The following is a 21,367-nucleotide window of genomic DNA, read 5'->3' on the forward strand; positions in this document are numbered from 1 at the left end:
TAGTATATACCTGTGTCATCTCATCCTGTATATATCTGTGTGTCATCTGCTCCTGTATATAGTATATACCTGTATGTCATCTGCTTCTGTATATAGTATATACCTGTGTGTCATCTCATCCTGTATATATCTGTGTGTCATCTCCCCTGTATATAGTATATACCTGTGTGTCATCTCCTCCTGTATTAGACCTCGTTCACACATTATTTGCTCAGTATTTTTACCTCAGTATTTGTAAGCTAAATTGGCCGCCTGATAAATCCCCAGCCAACAGGGAGCCCTCCCCCCTGGCAGTATATATTAGCTCACACATACACATAATAGACAGGTCATGTGACTGACAGCAGCCGTATTTCCTATATGGTACATTTGTTGCTCTTGTAGTTTGTCTGCTTATTAATCAGATTTTTATTTTTGAAGAACAATACCAGACCTGTGTGTGTTTTAGGGCGAATTTCATGTGTCAAGTTGTGTGTGTTGAGTTGCGTGTGGCGACATGCATGTAGCGACTTTTGTGAGATGAGTTTTGTGTGGCGACATGCGTGTAGCAACTTTTTGTGTGTCGAGTTGCATGTGACAGGTTAGTGTAGCAAGTTGTGTGCAGCAAGTTTTGCGCGTGGCGAGTTTTATGTGTGGTGCGTTTTGAGTATGTACAAGTTTTGTGTGAGGCAACTTTTGCATGTGTTGCAACTTTTGTGCATGTGGCAATTTTTCCGCGTGTGCAAGTTTTGCGTGTGGCGAGTTTTCCATGAGGTGAGTTTTGCACGTGTGGCGAGTTTTGCGTGAGCCTAGTTTTGCATGTGGCGAGTTTTGCGCGTGGTGAGTTTTGAGCGGCGACTTTTGTGTTTCGACTCTTATGTGACGAGGTTGGTGTATGTGTGGTGAAATGTGTGCTGAGGGTGGTATATGTGTTCAAGCACGTGGTAGTGTGTGGCGCATTTTATGTGTGTGTTCATATCCCCGTGTGTGGTGAGTATCCCATGTCGGGGCCCCACCTTAGCAACTGTACGGTATATACTCTTTGGCACCATCGCTCTCACTCTTTAAGTCCCCTTTGTTCACATCTGGCAGCTGTCAATTTTATATATATATATTACAAAAGTTTGGACACACCTTGTCATTTAAAGATTTTTCTGTATTTTCATGACTACGTAGTATATAACCGAGCCACGTAGTATATAACATAGCCACGTAGTGTATTGCACAGGTATGCAGTATATTGGTCAGCCACGTAGTATATAGCAGAGCCACGTAGTATATAACATAGCCACGTAGTATATTGTAGAGCCACATAGTATATAACACAGTCACGTAGTGTATTGCACAGCTACATAGTGTATTGCACAGCTATGCAGTATATTGGTCAGCGACGTAGTATATAACATAGCCACGTAGTATATTGTAGAGCCACGTAGTATATAACACAGTCACGTAGTGTATTGCACAGCTACGTAGTGTATTGCACAGCTATGCAGTATATTGGTCAGCGACGTAGTATATAACATAGCCACGTAGTATATTGTAGAGGCACGTAGTATATTGCACAGCCACGTAGTATATAACAGAGCTACGTAGTATATTGCACAGTCGATGTAGTATATAACAGAACCGACACAGCCACATAGTATATTGCACAGCTACGTAGTATATAACACAGAGCACATAGTATATTGCACAGCCACATAGTATATTGCACAGTCACGTTGTATATTGCACAGTCACGTTGTATATTGCCCAGCTACATAGTGTATAGCACAGAGATGTAGTATGTAACAGCCCACGCAGTATGTAACACAGCCCACGTAGTATATAGCAATGTGGGCACTATATGCTTGGTTAAAAAAGACTTAAAATAAAAAGTAAACATATACTCACCTTCCGAAGGGCCGTTGAAGTCCTGTCGCCTGTGTGCGGTGCACGCGGTAGCTTCCGGTCCCAGGGTTGGTATGAGCGCAGGACCTGTGATGACGTCACGGTCACATGACCGTGACATCATGGCAGGTCCTTCTCGCATAGCATCCTTGGCACCGGAACCTGCCGCTTGCACTGCCGAGGAAAGGACGCGACGTCGGAGGGTGAGAATAATCTTTTTTTTTTTTTATTAGTATTATTTGTAACATTAGATCTTATTACTATTGATGCTGCATACGCAGCATCAATAGTAAAAAGTTGGTCTCACAGGGTTAATAGCTGCGTTAATGGAGTGCGTTACACCGCGGGCCATTAACGCTGGCATTAACCATGTGTGAGGGCTGCCTGGAGGGGAGTAAGGAGCAGGCACTGACTGCGGGGAGGAAAGAGCGGCCATTTTTCCGCCGGACTGTTCCCGTCGCTGATTGGTCGTGGGTGTTTTGCCACGACCAATCAGCAACTTGGATTTCTATGACAGACAGAGGCCGCGACCAATGAATATCCGTGACAGACAGATAGAAAGACAGACGGAAGTGACCCTTAGACAATTATATAGTAGATTCTAGGTTCTTCATAGGAGCCACCTTTTGCTTTGATGACTGCTTTGCACACTCTTGGCATTCTCTTGATGAGCTTCAAGAGGTAGTCACCGGAAATGGTCTTCCAACAATCTTGAAGCAGTTCCCAGAGATGCTTAGCACTTGTTGGCCCTTCTGCCTTCACTCTGCAGTCCAGCTTACCCCAAACCATCTCGATTGGGTTCAGATCTGGTGACTGTGGAGGCCAGGTCATCTGGTGTAGCCCCCCATCACTCTCCTTCTTGGTCAAATAGCCCTTACACAGCCTGGAGGTGTTTGGGGTCATTGTCCTGTTGAAAAATAAATGATGGTCCAACTAAACGCAAACCGGATGGAATAGCATGCCGCTGCAAGATGCTGTGGTAGCCATGCTGGTTCAGTATGCCTTCAATTTTGAATAAATCCCCAACAGTGTCACCAGCAAAGCCCCCCCACACCATCACACCTCCTCCTCCATGCTTCACGGTGGGAACCAGGCATGTAGAGTCCATCCGTTCACCTTTTCTGCGTCGCACAAAGACACGGTGGTTGGAACCAAAAATCTCAGATTTGGACTCATCAGACCAAAGCACAGATTTCCACTGGTCTAATGTCCATTCCTTGTGTTCTTTAGCCCAGAAAAGTCTCCTCTGCTTGTTGCCTGTTCTTAGCAGTGGTTTCCTAGCAGCTATGTTACCATGAAGGCCTGCTGCACAAAGTCTCCTCTTAACAGTTGTTGTAGAGATGTGTCTGCTGCTAGAGCTCTGTGTGGCATTGACCTGGTCTCTAATCTGAGCTGCTGTTAACCTGCGATTTCTGAGGCTGGTGACTCTGATAAACTTATCCTCAGAAGCAGAGGTGACTATTGGTCTTCCTTTCCTGGGGCGGTCCTCATGTGAGCCAGTTTCTTTGTAGCGCTTGATGTTTTTTGCCACTGCAATTGAGGACACTTTCAAAGTTTTCCCAATTTTTCGGACTGACTGACCTTCATTTCTTACAGTAATGATGGCCACTCGTTTTTCTTTACTTAGCTGCTTTTTTCTTGCCATAATACAAATTCTAACAGTCTATTCAGTAGGACTATCAGCTGTGTATCTACCAGACTTCTGCTCAACACAACTGATGGTCCCAACCCCATTTATAAGGCAAGAAATCCCACTTATTAAACCTGACAGGGCACACCTGTGAAGTGAAAACCATTCCCGGTGACTACCTCTTGAAGCTCATCAAGAGAATGCCAAGAGTGTGCAAAGCAGTCATCAAAGCATAGATGAAGAACCTAGAATATAAGACATAATTTCAGTTGTTTCACACTTTTTTGTTAAATATATAATTCCACATGTGTTAATTCATAGTTTTGATGCCTTCTGTGTGAATGTACAATTTTCATAGTCATGAAAATACAGAAAAATCTTTAAATGAGAAGGTGTGTCCAAACTTTTGTACTGTGTACTGCTCAACAAAATAAGGGGAACAGTAAAATACACTAAAATCCCAGATCCTAGATATCTCTGAATGAAATATTCCAGTTGTAAATCTTCATTACATTGTGGAATGTGTTGAGAAAAATAAAAACCTAAAAATGATCAATGTAAATCACAACTAATATCCCACGGAGGTCTGGAGTTGGAATGATGCTCAAAATCAAAGTGGCAAAATGAAGTTACAGGCTGATCCAAATTCAGTGGAAATGCCTGAAGACAAGGAAATGATGCTCAGTAGTGTGTGTGGCCTCCACGTGCCTGTATGACCTCCCTACAACGCCTGGGCATGCTCCTGATGAGGCGGCGGATGGTCTCCTGAGGGATCTCCTCCCAGACCTGGACTAAAGCATCCGCCAACTCCTGGACAGTCTGTGGTGCAGCGTGACGTTGGTGGATGGTGCGAGACATGATGTCCCAGATGTGGTCAATCGGATTCAGGTCTGGGGAACGGGCGGGCCAGTCCATAGCTTCAATGCCTCCATCTTGCAGGAACTGCTGACACACTCCAGCCACATGAGGTCTGGCATTGTCCTGCATTAGGAGGAACCCAGGGCCAACCGCACCAGCATATGGTCTCACAAGGGGTGAGGATCTCATCTCGGTACCTAATGGTAGTCAGGCTACCTCTGGCGAGCACATGGAGGGCTGTGCGGGCCTCCAAAGAAATGCCACCCCACACCATTACTGACCCACTGCCAAACCGGTCATGCTGAAGGATGTTTCAGGCAGCAGATCGCTCTCCACGGCGTCTCCAGACTCTGTCACGTCTGTCACATGTGCGCAGTGTGAACCTGCTTTCATCTGTGAAGAGCACAGGGCGCCAGTGGCGAATTTGCCAATCCTGATGTTCTGTGGCAAATGCCAAGCGTTCTGCACGGTGTTGGGTTGTGAGCACAACCTCCATCTGTGGATGTCGGGCACTCAGACCATCCTCATGGAGTCGGTTTCTAACCGTTTGTGCAGACACATGTACATTTGTGGCCTGCTGGAGGTCATTTTGCAGGGCTCTTGCAGAGCTCCTCCTGTTCCTCGCACAAAGGCTGAGGTAGCGGTCCTGCTGCTGGGTTGTTGCCCTCCTACGACCCCCTCCACGTCTCCCGGTGTACTGGCCTGTCTCCTGGTAACGCCTACAGCTTGTGGACCCTACGCTGACAGAAACAGCAAACCTTCTTGCCACAGCTCGCATTGATGTGCCAACCTGGATGAGCTGCACTACCTGAGCCACTTGTGTGGGTTGTAGAGTCCGTCTCATGCTACCACGAGTGTGAAAGCGCAACCAACATTCAAAAGTGGCTAAAATATCAGCCAGAAAGCATTGGTCCTGAGATGTGGTCTGTGGTCCCCACCTGCAGAACCACTCCTTTATTGAGGGGGTCTTGATAATTGCCAATAATTTCCATCTGTTGTCTATTCCATCTGCACAACAGCATGTGAAATTGATTGTCAGTCAGTGTTGCTTCCTAAGTGGACAGTTTGATTTCACAGAAGTTTGATTTGCTTGGAGTTAGATTGTGTTGTTTAAGTGTTCCCTTTATTTTAGTGAGCATTGCATATATACACTGCACAGTACAACTCCTCCTGTATATATACACTGCACAGTACCACTCCTCCTGTATATCTACACTGCACAGTACCACTCCTGTATATCTACACTGCACAGTACCACTCCTCCTGTATATATACACTGCACAGTACCACTCCTCCTGTACATGTACACTGCACAGTACCACTCCTCCTGTATATATACACTGCACAGTACCACTCCTCCTGTATATATACACTGCACAGTACCACTCCTCCTGTATATATATACACTGCACAGTACCACTCCTCCTGTATATATACACTGCACAGTACCACTCCTCCTGTATATATACACTGCACAGTACCACTCCTCCTGTATATATACACTGCACAGTACCACTCCTCCTGTATATATACACTGCACAGTACCACTCCTCCTGTATATATACACTGCACAGTACCACTCCTCCTGTCCTGTATATATACACTGCACAGTACCACTCCTCCTGTATATATACACTGCACAGTACCACTCCTCCTGTATATATACACTGCACAGTACCACTCCTCCTGTATATATACACTGCACAGTACCACTCCTCCTGTCCTGTATATATACACTGCACAGTACCACTCCTCCTGTATATATACACTGCACAGTACCGCTCCTCCTGTTCTGTATATATACACTGCACAGTACCACTCCTCCTGTATATATACACTGCACAGTACCACTCCTCCTGTATATATACACTGCACAGTACCACTCCTCCTGTATATATATACACTGCACAGTACCACTCCTCCTGTATATATACACTGCACAGTACCACTCCTCCTGTATATATACACTGCACAGTACCACTCCTCCTGTATATATACACTGCACAGTACCACTCCACCTGTATATATACACTGCACAGTACCACTCCTCCTGTATATATACACTGCACAGTACCACTCCTCCTGTATATATATACACTGCACAGTACCACTCCTCCTGTCCTGTATATATACACTGCACAGTACCACTCCTCCTGTATATATACACTGCACAGTACCGCTCCTCCTGTTCTGTATATATACACTGCACAGTACCACTCCTCCTGTATATATACACTGCACAGTACCGCTCCTCCTGTATATATACACCTCCTGTATATATACACTGCACAGTACCACTCCTCCTGTATATATATATACACTGCACAGTACCACTCCTCCTGTGTATATATATATACACTGCACAGTACCACTCCTCCTGTATATATACACTGCACAGTACCTCTCCTCCTGTTCTGTATATATACACTGCACAGTACCTCTCCTCCTGTTCTGTATATATACACTGCACAGTACCACTCCTCCTGTATATATACACTGCACAGTACCACTCCTCCTGTATATATACACTGCACAGTACCACTCCCCCTGTATATATACACTGCACAGTACCACTCCTCCTGTATATATATATACTGCACAGTACCACTCCTCCTGTATATATATATACTGCACAGTACCACTCCTCCTGTTCTGTATATATATACTGCACAGTACCACTCCTCCTGTATATATACACTGCACAGTACCACTCCTCCTGTATATATACACTGCACAGTACCACTCCTCCTGTCCTGTATATATACACTGCACTTTACCACTCCTCCTGTATATATACACTGCACAGTACCACTCCTCCTGTATATATACACTACACAGTACCACTCCTCCTGTATACAGTGGGGCAAAAAAGTATTTAGTCAGTCAGCAATAGTGCAAGTTCCACCACTTAAAAAGATGAGAGGCGTCTGTAATTTACATCATAGGTAGACCTCAACTATGGGAGACAAACTGAGAAAAAAAAATCCAGAAAATCACATTGTCTGTTTTTTTTAAATTTTATTTGCATATTATGGTGGAAAATAAGTATTTGGTCAGAAACAAAATTTCATCTCAATACTTTGTAATATATCCTTTGTTGCAATGACAGAGGTCAAACGTTTTCTGTAAGTCTTCACAAGGTTGCCACACACTGTTGTTGGTATGTTGGCCCATTCCTCCATGCAGATCTCCTCTAGAGCAGTGATGTTTTTGGCTTTTCGCTTGGCAACACGGACTTTCAACTCCCTCCAAAGGTTTTCTATAGGGTTGAGATCTGGAGACTGGCTAGGCCACTCCAGGACCTTGAAATGCTTCTTACGAAGCCACTCCTTCGTTGCCCTGGCGGTGTGCTTTGGATCATTGTCATGTTGAAAGACCCAGCCACGTTTCATCTTCAATGCCCTTGCTGATGGAAGGAGGTTTGCACTCAAAATCTCACGATACATGGCCCCATTCATTCTTTCATGTACCCGGATCAGTCGTCCTGGCCCCTTTGCAGAGAAACAGCCCCAAAGCATGATGTTTCCACCACCATGCTTTACAGTAGGTATGGTGTTTGATGGATGCAACTCCGTATTCTTTTTCCTCCAAACACGACAAGTTGTGTTTCTACCAAACAGTTCCAGTTTGGTTTCATCAGACCATAGGACATTCTCCCAAAACTCCTCTGGATCATCCAAATGCTCTCTAGCAAACTTCAGACGGGCCCGGACATGTACTGGCTTAAGCAGTGGGACACGTCTGGCACTGCAGCATCTGAGTCCATGGTGGCGTAGTGTGTTACTTATGGTAGGCCTTGTTACATTGGTCCCAGCTCTCTGCAGTTCATTCACTACGTCCCCCCGCGTGGTTCTGGGATTTTTGCTCACCGTTCTTGTGATCATTCTGACCCCACGGGGTGGGATTTTGCGTGGAGCCCCAGATGGAGGGAGATTATCAGTGGTCTTGTATGTCTTCCATTTTCTAATTATTGCTCCCACTGTTGATTTCTTCACTCCAAGCTGGTTGGCTATTGCAGATTCAGTCTTCCCAGCCTGGTGCAGGGCTACAATTTTGTTTCTGGTGTCCTTTGACAGCTCTTTGGTCTTCACCATAGTGGAGTTTGGAGTCAGACTGTTTGAGGGTGTGCACAGGTGTCTTTTTATACTGATAACAAGTTTAAACAGGTGCCATTACTACAGGTAATGAGTGGAGGACAGAGGAGCCTCTTAAAGAAGAAGTTACAGGTCTGTGAGAGCCAGAAATCTTGATTGTTTGTTTCTGACCAAATACTTATTTTCCACCATAATATGCAAATCAAATGATAAAAAAACAGACAATGTGATTTTCTGGATTTTTTTTTCTCAGTTTGTCTCCCATAGTTAAGGTCTACCTATGATGTAAATTACAGACGCCTCTCATCTTTTTAAGTGGTGGAACTTGCACTATTGCTGACTGACTAAATACTTTTTTGCCCCACTGTATATACACTGCACAGTACCACTCCTCCTGTATACACTGCACAGTACCGCTCCTCCTGTATATATACACTGCACAGTACCACTCCTCCTGTATATATACACTGCACAGTACCGCTCCCCCTGTATATATACACTGCACAGTACCGCTCCTCCTGTATATATACACTGCACAGTACCACTCCTCCTGTATATATACACTGCACGGTACCACTCCTCCTGTCCTGTATATATACACTGCACAGTACCACTCCTCCTGTCCTGTATATATACACTGCACAGTACCACTCCTCCTGTCCTGTATATATACACTGCACAGTACCACTCCTCCTGTCCTGTATATATACACTGCACAGTACCACTCCTCCTGTATATATACACTGCACAGTACCACTCCTCCTGTATATATATACACTGCACAGTACCACTCCTCCTGTATATATACACTGCACAGTACCACTCCTCCTGTATATATACACTGCACGGTACCACTCCTCCTGTCCTGTATATATACACTGCACAGTACCACTCCTCCTGTCCTGTATATATACACTGCACAGTACCACTCCTCCTGTCCTGTATATATACACTGCACAGTACCACTCCTCCTGTATACACTGCACAGTACCACTCCTCCTGTCCTGTATATATACACTGCACAGTACCACTCCTCCTGTCCTGTATATAGACACTGCACAGTACCACTCCTCCTGTATACACTGCACAGTACCGCTCCTCCTGTATATATACACTGCACAGTACCACTCCTCCTGTATATATACACTGCACAGTACCGCTCCCCCTGTATATATACACTGCACAGTACCGCTCCTCCTGTATATATACACTGCACAGTACCACTCCTCCTGTATATATACACTGCACGGTACCACTCCTCCTGTCCTGTATATATACACTGCACAGTACCACTCCTCCTGTCCTGTATATATACACTGCACAGTACCACTCCTCCTGTCCTGTATATATACACTGCACAGTACCACTCCTCCTGTCCTGTATATATACACTGCACAGTACCACTCCTCCTGTCCTGTATATATACACTGCACAGTACCACTCCTCCTGTATATATACACTGCACAGTACCACTCCTCCTGTATATATATACACTGCACAGTACCACTCCTCCTGTATATATACACTGCACAGTACCACTCCTCCTGTATATATACACTGCACGGTACCACTCCTCCTGTCCTGTATATATACACTGCACAGTACCACTCCTCCTGTCCTGTATATATACACTGCACAGTACCACTCCTCCTGTCCTGTATATATACACTGCACAGTACCACTCCTCCTGTATATACACTGCACAGTACCACTCCTCCTGTCCTGTATATATACACTGCACGGTACCACTCCTCCTGTCCTGTATATATACACTGCACAGTACCACTCCTCCTGTCCTGTATATATACACTGCACAGTACCACTCCTCCTGTCCTGTATATATACACTGCACAGTACCACTCCTCCTGTATATATACACTGCACAGTACCACTCCTCCTGTATATATATACACTGCACAGTACCACTCCTCCTGTATATATACACTGCACAGTACCACTCCTCCTGTATATATACCCTGCACAGTACCACTCCTCCTGTATATATACCCTGCACAGTACCACTCCTCCTGTATATATACACTGCACAGTACCACTCCTCCTGTATATATACACTGCACAGTACCACTCCTCCTGTATATATACACTGCACAGTACCACTCCTCCTGTCCTGTATATATACACCGCACAGTACCACTCCTCCTGTATATATACCCTGCACAGTACCACTCCTCCTGTCCTGTATATATACACCGCACAGTACCACTCCTCCTGTATATATACACCGCACAGTACCACTCCTCCTGTATATATACACTGCACAGTACCACTCCTCCTGTATATATACACTGCACAGTACCACTCCTCCTGTATATATACACTGCACAGTACCACTCCTCCTGTCCTGTATATATATACTGCACAGTACCACTCCTCCTGTATATATACACTGCACAGTACCACTCCTCCTGTATATATACACTGCACAGTACCACTCCTCCTGTATATATACACTGCACAGTACCACTCCTCCTGTATATATACACTGCACAGTACCACTCCTCCTGTATATATACACTGCACAGTACCACTCCTCCTGTATATATACACTGCACAGTACCACTCCTCCTGTATATATACACCGCACAGTACCACTCCTCCTGTATATATACCCTGCACAGTACCACTCCTCCTGTCCTGTATATATACACCGCACAGTACCACTCCTCCTGTATATATACACCGCACAGTACCACTCCTCCTGTATATATACACTGCACAGTACCACTCCTCCTGTATATATACACTGCACAGTACCACTCTTCCTGTATATATACACTGCACAGTACCACTCCTCCTGTCCTGTATATATATACTGCACAGTACCACTCCTCCTGTATATATACACTGCACAGTACCACTCCTCCTGTATATATACACTGCACGGTACCACTCCACCTGTCCTGTATATATACACTGCACAGTACCACTCCTCCTGTCCTGTATGTATACACTGCACGGTACCACTCCTCCTGTATATATACACTGCACAGTACCGCTCCTCCTGTATATATACACTGCACAGTACCGCTCCTCCTGTATATATACACTGCACAGTACCACTCCTGTATATATACACTGCACGGTACCACTCCACCTGTCCTGTATATATACACTGCACAGTACCACTCCTCCTGTATATATACACTGCACAGTACCACTCCTGTATATATACACTGCACAGTACCACTCCTCCTGTCCTGTATGTATACACTGCACAGTACCGCTCCTCCTGTATATATACACTGCACAGTACCGCTCCTCCTGTATATATACACTGCACAGTACCGCTCCTCCTGTATATATACACTGCACAGTACCGCTCCTCCTGTATATATACACTGCACAGTACCACTCCTGTATATATACACTGCACGGTACCACTCCTCCTGTCCTGTATATATACACTGCACAGTACCACTCCTGTATATATACCCTGCACAGTACCACTCCTCCTGTCCTGTATATATACACTGCACAGTACCACTCCTCCTGTATATATACACCGCACAGTACCACTCCTCCTGTATATATACACTGCACAGTACCACTCCTCCTGTATATATACACTGCACAGTACCACTCCTCCTGTATATATACACTGCACAGTACCACTCCTCCTGTCCTGTATATATATACTGCACAGTACCACTCCTCCTGTATATATACACTGCACAGTACCACTCCTCCTGTATATATACACTGCACAGTACCACTCCTCCTGTATATATACACTGCACAGTACCACTCCTCCTGTATATATACACTGCACAGTACCACTCCTCCTGTATATATACACTGCACAGTACCACTCCTCCTGTATATATACACTGCACAGTACCACTCCTCCTGTATATATACACCGCACAGTACCACTCCTCCTGTATATATACCCTGCACAGTACCACTCCTCCTGTCCTGTATATATACACTGCACAGTACCACTCCTCCTGTATATATACACTGCACAGTACCACTCCTCCTGTATATATACACTGCACAGTACCACTCCTCCTGTATATATACACTGCACAGTACCACTCCTCCTGTCCTGTATATATATACTGCACAGTACCACTCCTCCTGTATATATACACTGCACAGTACCACTCCTCCTGTATATATACACTGCACAGTACCACTCCTCCTGTATATATACACTGCACGGTACCACTCCACCTGTCCTGTATATATACACTGCACAGTACCACTCCTCCTGTCCTGTATGTATACACTGCACGGTACCACTCCTCCTGTATATATACACTGCACAGTACCACTCCTCCTGTCCTGTATATATATACTGCACAGTACCACTCCTCCTGTATATATACACTGCACAGTACCGCTCCTCCTGTATATATACACTGCACAGTACCGCTCCTCCTGTATATATACACTGCACAGTACCGCTCCTCCTGTATATATACACTGCACAGTACCACTCCTGTATATATACACTGCACGGTACCACTCCACCTGTCCTGTATATATACACTGCACAGTACCACTCCTCCTGTATATATACACTGCACAGTACCACTCCTGTATATATACACTGCACAGTACCACTCCTCCTGTCCTGTATGTATACACTGCACAGTACCGCTCCTCCTGTATATATACACTGCACAGTACCGCTCCTCCTGTATATATACACTGCACAGTACCGCTCCTCCTGTATATATACACTGCACAGTACCGCTCCTCCTGTATATATACACTGCACAGTACCGCTCCTCCTGTATATATACACTGCACGGTACCACTCCACCTGTCCTGTATATATACACTGCACAGTACCGCTCCTCCTGTATATATACACTGCACAGTACCACTCCTGTATATATACACTGCACAGTACCACTCCTCCTGTCCTGTATGTATACACTGCACAGTACCACTCCTCCTGTATATATACACTGCACAGTACCACTCCTCCTGTATATATACACTGCACAGTACCACTCCTCCTGTATATATACGCTGCACAGTACCACTCCTGTATATATACACTGCACGGTACCACTCCACCTGTCCTGTATATATACACTGCACAGTACCGCTCCTCCTGTATATATACACTGCACAGTACCACTCCTGTATATATACACTGCACAGTACCACTCCTCCTGTCCTGTATGTATACACTGCACAGTACCGCTCCTCCTGTATATATACACTGCACAGTACCACTCCTGTATATATACACTGCACAGTACCACTCCTCCTGTCCTGTATGTATACACTGCACAGTACCACTCCTCCTGTATATATACACTGCACAGTACCACTCCTCCTGTATATATACACTGCACAGTACCACTCCTCCTGTATATATACACTGCACAGTACCACTCCTCCTGTATATATACGCTGCACAGTACCACTCCTCCTGTATATACACACTGCACAGTACCACTCCTCCTGTTTATATACCCTGCACAGCACCACTCCTCCTGTATATATACACTGCACAGCACCACTCCTCCTGTATATATACACTGCACAGTACCACTCCTCCTGTATATATACACTGCACAGTACCACTCCTCCTGTATATATACGCTGCACAGTACCGCTCCTCCTGTATATATACACTGCACAGTACCGCTCCTCCTGTATATATACACTGCACAGTACCGCTCCTCCTGTATATATACACTGCACAGTACTACTCCTCCTGTTTATATACCCTGCACAGTTCCTGGGGTTCAGGGCCAGGAGGTGTCGTTGTTTGGGGGTAACACTACCACATATGGAGAGTGGGGCTGTGTTGCTATAGAGGGGGCTGCCCTTGGCCTCAGCCCTCTGCCCCCTCCCCCGTCATTAGCAGAACATCTGCCCTTTGATTTGAGGTGTGAGGTCTCATTGTCTCCATCTTTTTGAAATGGAGAAGAGACTCCTAGATTTGGGCTGAGTCTCAGGCCACATAATAAAGATAGGTGTTAAAGGGGCAGAGCCCCCTGCATTCCTAATCCCCAGATCAGAGGGGGCAGGGACCACTGACTCCATCATTGCTGCAGCTTTCAGCCACTTTCTTCTCACAAGACTGAAGCTCATAAGATCCAGGAGTCTCCTGAAGAACTGCAGTGGTCACCATAGAGCTGCTCATGGCCGTACACCCCCTATACAGAGGGAGACCCCCACAGTCAGCCCTGCAAGGGTCTCACATGGGAGAAAGTTATTTTTACAATGTGCAGTAATCAGTGACTGCATAACCCCAGGGAAACATTCCCACAGCACCTGGAAACCCTCCCTATTTGGCCCTAAGGGGGTCCCAGTACCTTATCAGCCCCCATATTATCACCAGTCTTATCCCTGTGGATTCCTGCATGTAATCAGCCCCTAAACAACTGACCCTACAGGATCCCCACCCAGATAACAGGGACCTCAAAGCCGCCCCACCTGCAGCGGCCACTGGATGGCAGCAGTCGACCCATTGACTATTATAGGAAAACAGGTTCGGAGCAGCCCCCTGGGGGTCTCCCAGTGCCCCTCATCCTGTGTCAGTACCAGGGCAATGGAGGTTATCTGTTATCATTCCTACTGATAGCAGCTCCAAAAATTGCTGAGACCCTGAGGTATAAAGTATCTGATGTGTCCTACAAATGGTCTGGACAGTAAATGAGTCATGTTCTTCCGACCCCAGGCTCCTTTAACACCAGAAGTCCCAGCATGACCTTCAGTATGTTACCAAGTATCTCTGTATACAGGGAGCTCCCCCTAGTGGTGGCTGCAGACAGGATCTTATCATGTATTTCTGTATACAGGGAGCTCCCCCTAGTGGTGGCTGCAGACAGAATCTTATCATGTATCTCTGTATACAGGGAGCTCCCCCTAGTGGTGGCTGCAGACAGGATCTTATCACGTACCTCTGTATACAGGGAGCTCCCCCTAGTGGTGGCTACAGACAGGATCTTATCATGTATCTCTGTATACAGGGAGCTCCCCCTAGTGGTGGCTACAGACAGGATCTTATCATGTATCTCTGTAATACAGGGAGCTCCCCCTAGTGGTGGCTACAGACAGGATCTTATCATGTATCTCTGTATACAGGGAGCTCCCCCTAGTGGTGGCTACAGACAGGATCTTATCATGTATCTCTGTATACAGGGAGCTCCCCCTAGTGGTGGCTGCAGACAGGATCTTATCATGTATCTCTGTATACAGGGAGCTCCCCCTAGTGGTGACTGCAGACAGGATCTTATCATGTATCTCTGTATACAGGGAGCTCCCCCTAGTGGTGGCTGCAGACAGGATCTTATCATGTATCTCTGTATACAGGGAGCTCCCCCTAGTGGTGGCTGCAGACAGGATCTTATCACGTACCTCTGTATACAGGGAGCTCCCCTTAGTGGTGGCTGCAGACAGGATCTTATCATGTATCTCTGTATACAGGGAGCTCCCCCTAGTGGTGACTGCAGACAGGACCTTATCATGTATCTCTGTATACAGGGAGCTCCCTCTAGTGGTGACTGCAGACAGGACCTTATCATGTATCTCTGTATACAGGGAGCTCCCCCTAGTGGTGGCTGCAGACAGGATCTTATCACGTACCTCTGTATACAGGGAGCTCCCCCTAGTGGTGGCTGCAGACAGGATCTTATCATGTATCTCTGTATACAGGGAGCTCCCCCTAGTGGTGGCTGCAGACAGGATCTTATCATGTATCTCTGTATACAGGGAGCTCCCCCTAGTGGTGGCTGCAGACAGGATCTTATCATGTATCTCTGTATACAGGGAGCTCCCCCTAGTGGTGGCTGCAGACAGGATCTTATGTATCTCTATACAGGGAGCTCCCCCTAGTGGTGGCTGCAGAAAGGATCTTATCATGTATCTCTGTATACCGGGAGCTCCCCCTAGTGGTGGCTGCAGACAGGATCTTATGTATCTCTATACAGGGAGCTCCCCCTAGTGGTGACTGCAGACAGTATCTTATCATGTATCTCTGTATACAGGGAGCTCCCCCTAGTGGTGGCTGCAGACAGGATCTTATCATGTATCTCTGTATACAGGGAGCTCCCCCTAGTGGTGGCTGCAGACAGGATCTTATCATGTATCTCTATACAGGGAGCTCCCCCTAGTGGCTGCAGACAGGATCTTATCATGTATCTCCGTATACAGGGAGCTCCCCCTAGTGGTGACTACAGACAGGATCTTATCATGTATCTCTGTATACAGGGAGCTCCCCCTAGTGGTGGCTGCAGACAGGATCTTATCATGTATCTCTATATACAGGGAGCTCCCCCTAGTGGTGGCTGCAGACAGGATCTTATCATGTATCTCTGTATACATGGAGCTCCCCCTAGTGGTGGCTGCAGACAGGATCTTATCATGTAAAGGCACCTTCACATTAAGCGACGCTGCAGCGATACCGACAACGATCCGGATCGCTGCAGCATCGCTGTTTGGTCGCTGGAGAGCTGTCACACAGACCGCTCTCCAGCGACCAACGATGCCGGTAACCAGAGTAAACATCGGGTAACTAAGCGCAGGGTCGCGCTTAGTAACCCGATGTTTACCCTGGTTACCATCCTAAAAGTAAAAAAAACAAACAGTACATACTTACCTAACGCTGTCTGTCCCCGGCGCTCTGCTTCTCTGCACTCCTCCTGTACTGTCTGTGTGAGCACAGCGGCCGGAAAGCAGAGCGGTGACGTCACCGCTCTGCTTTCCGGCTGACCGACGCTCACAGCCAGTGCAGGAGGAGTGCAGAGCACAGCGCCGGGGACAGACAGCGTTAGGTAAGTATGTACTGTTTGTTTTTTTACTTTTAGGATGGTAACCAGGGTAAACATCGGGTTACTAAGCGCGGCCCTGCGCTTAGTTACCCGATGTTTACCCTGGTTACCAGTGAAGACCTCGCTGGATCGGTGTCACACACGCCGATCCAGCGATGTCCGCGGGAGATCCAGCGACGAAATAAAGTTCTGGACTTTGTTCAGCGACCAACGATCTCCCAGCAGGGGCCTGATCGTTGGTCGCTGTCACACAGAACGATTTCCTTAACGATATCGTTGCTACGTCACAAAATGCAACGATATCGTTAACAATATCGTTATGTGTGAAGGTACCTTATCTCTGTATACAGGGAGCTCCCCCTAGTGGTGGCTGCAGACAGGATCTTATGTATCTCTATACAGAGAGCTCCCCCTAGTGGTGGCTGCAGACAGGATCTTATCATGTATCTCTGTATACAGGGAGCTCCCCCTAGTGGTGGCTGCAGACACGTTAATGATAAATGTATGAGTTAAAGGGAACCTGTCACCCCGTTTTTTGAGATTGAGCTATAAATACTGTTAAATAGGGCCTGCGCTGTGTGTTCCTATAGTGTATGTAGTGTACCCCGATTCCCCATGTATGCTGAGAAATAACTTACCAAAGTCGCCGTTTTCGCCTGTCAATCAGGCTGGTCAGGTCGGGAGGGCGTGGTGACATCGCTGGTTCTTCCTCAGCTTTACGTTGGTGGCGTAGTGGTGAAGACACAGCGCGCGATCTGCGCTGTCATCCCTTTCGTCGGTGGGGGCGGCTATCTTCCTGGGGCCGCGCATGCGCAGATCGAGTGCTCTGCTGCACGGGGCTTCAGGAAAATGGCCGCGGGATGCCGCGCGTGCGCATTAGAGATCGCGGCGGCCATTTTCCCAAAGCCGAGATGCAAACTCGGCTTTGGGAAAATGGCCGCCGCGATCTCTAATGCGCACGCGCGGCATCCCGCGGCCATTTTCCTGAAGCCCCGTGCAGCAGAGCACTCGATCTGCGCATGCGCGGCCCCAGGAAGATGGCCGCCCCCACCGACGAAAGGGATGACAGCGCAGATCGCGCGCTGCTTGTTCACCACTACGCCACTACGCCACCAACGTAAAGCTGAGGAAGAACCAGTGATGTCACCACGCCCTCCCGACCTGACCAGCCTGATTGACAGGCGAAAACGGCGACTTTGGTAAGTTATTTCTCAGCATACATGGGGAATCGGGGTACACTACATACACTATAGGAACACACAGCGCAGGCCCTATTTAACAGTATTTATAGCTCAATCTCAAAAAACGAGGTGACAGGTTCCCTTTAATATGCTTGTTGATCGTAGGTGCCACTCAGTGAGATCTATTGCATCAGATAGGGGGCAAAATTTAAAGGGCTTTTTCAGAGTGATGTAAATAAAGCTTAAAGAGGTATTCCAGTTTTAAGAAAGTGGTCTCCAGATATATATATATACACACATATATATATATAACAGTTAGGGCCAGAAATATTTGGACAGTGACACAATTTTCGCGAGTTGGGCTTTGCATGCCACCACATTGGATTTGAAATGAAACCTCTACAACAGAATTCAAGTGCAGATTGTAACGTTTAATTTGAAGGGTTGAACAAAAATATCTGATAGAAAATGTAGGAATTGTACACATTTCTTTACAAACACTCCACATTTTAGGAGGTCAAAAGTAATTGGACAAATAAACATAACCCAAACAAAATATTTTTATTTTCAATATTTTGTTGCAAATCCTTTGGAGGCAATCACTGCCTTAAGTCTGGAACCCATGGACATCACCAAACGCTGGGTTTCCTCCTTCTTAATGCTTTGCCAGGCCTTTACAGCCGCAGCCTTCAGGTCTTGCTTGTTTGTGGGTCTTTCCGTCTTAAGTCTGGATTTGAGCAAGTGAAATGCATGCTCAATTGGGTTTAGATCTGGAGATTGACTTGGCCATTGCAGAATGTTCCACTTTTTGGCACTCATGAACTCCTGGGTAGCTTTGGCTGTATGCTTGGGGTCATTGTCCATCTGTACTATGAAGCGCCGTCCAATCAACTTTGCAGCATTTGGCTGAATCTGGGCTGAAAGTATATCCCGGTACACTTCAGAATTCATCCGGCTACTCTTGTCTGCTCTTATGTCATCAATAATCACAAGTGACCCAGTGCCATTGAAAGCCATGCATGCCCATGCCATCACGTTGCCTCCACCATGTTTTACAGAGGATGTGGTGTGCCTTGGATCATGTGCCGTTCCCTTTCTTCTCCAAACTTTTTTCTTCCCATCATTCTGGTACAGGTTGATCTTTGTCTCATCTGTCCATAGAATACTTTTCCAGAACTGAGCTGGCTTCTTGAGGTGTTTTTCTGTCTATTTTTGATATTGATGAATGGTTTGCATCTAGATGTGAACCCTTTGTATTTACTGTCATGGAGTCTTCTCTTTACTGTTGACTTAGAGACAGATACACCTACTTCACTGAGAGTGTTCTGGACTTCAGTTGATGTTGTGAACGGGTTCTTCTTCACCAAATTAAGTACGCGGCGATCATCCACCACTGTTGTCATCCGTGGACGCCCAGGCCTTTTTGAGTTCCCAAGCTCACCAGTCAATTCCTTTTTTCTCAGAATGTACCCAACTGTTGATTTTGCTACTCCAAGCATGTCTGCTATCTCTCTGATGGATTTTTTCTTTTGTTTCAGCCTCAGGATGTTCTGCTTCACCTCAATTGAGAGTTCCTTTGACCGCATGTTGTCTGCTCACAGCAACAGCTTCCAAATGCAAAACCACACACCTGGAATCCACCCCTGACCTTTTAACTACTTCATTGATTACAGGTTAACGAGGGAGACGCCTTCAGAGTTAATTGCAGCCCTTAGAGTCCATTGTCCAATTACTTTTGGTCCCTTGAAAAAGAGGACGCTATGCATTACAGAGCTATGATTCCTAAACCCTTTCTCCGATTTGGATGTGGAAACTATCATATTGCAGCTGGGAGTGTGCACTTTCAGCCCATATTACATATATAATTGTATTTCTGAACATGTTTTTGTAAACAGCTAAAATAACAAAACTTGTGTCACTGTCCAAATATTTCTGGCCCTAACTGTGTGTGTGTATATATATATATATATATATATATATATATATATTTTAAAGATCTTTCTTAATCACTTTCTTCGGGTCCAGCGCTGGCTCCACCACCTTTCCAGTCTGTTTTTTATCAGGGAGGCTGACGTTATGACTACATCGCACATTACCACTGCAGTCAATCCCCTGAGCTTAGTGGTTCAGCTAATGATTGGCTGCACTGGTGATGTGATATTGATGTCATCGCTGCTGCCCAAACTCCGACCTTTTGGTCCTCCATCTCTGACCTTTGATCTTCTCCATTTCCAGGAAGCAGAGAAGCCGCCTTCACGTACGCCATCAGCGCCGCCGGGGTGGTGAACGCCATCAGCCGCGCCTGCCGCGAAGGGGAGCTGTCGACCTGCGGCTGCAGCCGGACGCCTCGTCCCAAAGACTTACCCCGGGACTGGCTGTGGGGCGGCTGCGGGGACAACGTGGAGTACGGATACCGCTTTGCCAAGGAATTCGTAGATGCCAGAGAAAGGGAGAAGAATTATCCCAAGGGGTCGGAGGATCAGGCCAGGGCGTTGATGAACCTGCAGAACAACGAGGCCGGCCGCCGGGTAAGATTGCTATACATGCCATCTATTGCTCTCTGTTATCAGCCATCCCGCACGCAGTCTATTGCTCTCTGTTATCAGCCATCTCTACACGCAGTCTATTGCTCTCTGTTATCAGCCATCTCTACATGCCGTCTATTGCTCTCTGTTATCAGCCATCTCTACATGCCGTCTATTGCTCTCTGTTATCAGCCATCTCTACACGCAGTGTATTGCTCTCTGTTATCAGCCATCCCTACACGCAGTCTATTGCTCTCTGTTATCAGCCATCTCTACATGCCGTCTATTGCTCTGTTATCAGCCATCTCTACATGCAGTCTATTGCTCTCTGTTATCAGCCATCTCTACATGCAGTCTATTGCTCTCTGTTATCAGCCATCCCTACACGCAGTCTATTGCTCTCTGTTATCAGCCATCTCTACATGCAGTCTATTGCTCTCTGTTA

General features: G+C 46.4%; 1 protein-coding gene across 2 annotated transcripts in view; it reads left to right on the forward strand.

Annotated features, from left to right (window-relative positions):
* Positions 1 to 21,367, forward strand: part of WNT5B (Wnt family member 5B) — a 149,621-nt gene that overhangs the window by 116,370 nt on the left and 11,884 nt on the right. For both annotated transcript variants that reach the window (XM_069762951.1, XM_069762950.1), the window contains one exon: positions 20,633 to 20,925. In XM_069762951.1, coding sequence (XP_069619052.1) covers positions 20,633 to 20,925 — 293 coding nt within the window. The remainder of the gene's footprint in view (positions 1 to 20,632; positions 20,926 to 21,367) is intronic.

The sequence above is a fragment of the Ranitomeya imitator genome, chromosome 4 (assembly GCF_032444005.1).
Source record: "Ranitomeya imitator isolate aRanImi1 chromosome 4, aRanImi1.pri, whole genome shotgun sequence".
In the NCBI taxonomy this organism is placed as follows: Eukaryota; Metazoa; Chordata; class Amphibia; order Anura; family Dendrobatidae; genus Ranitomeya; species Ranitomeya imitator.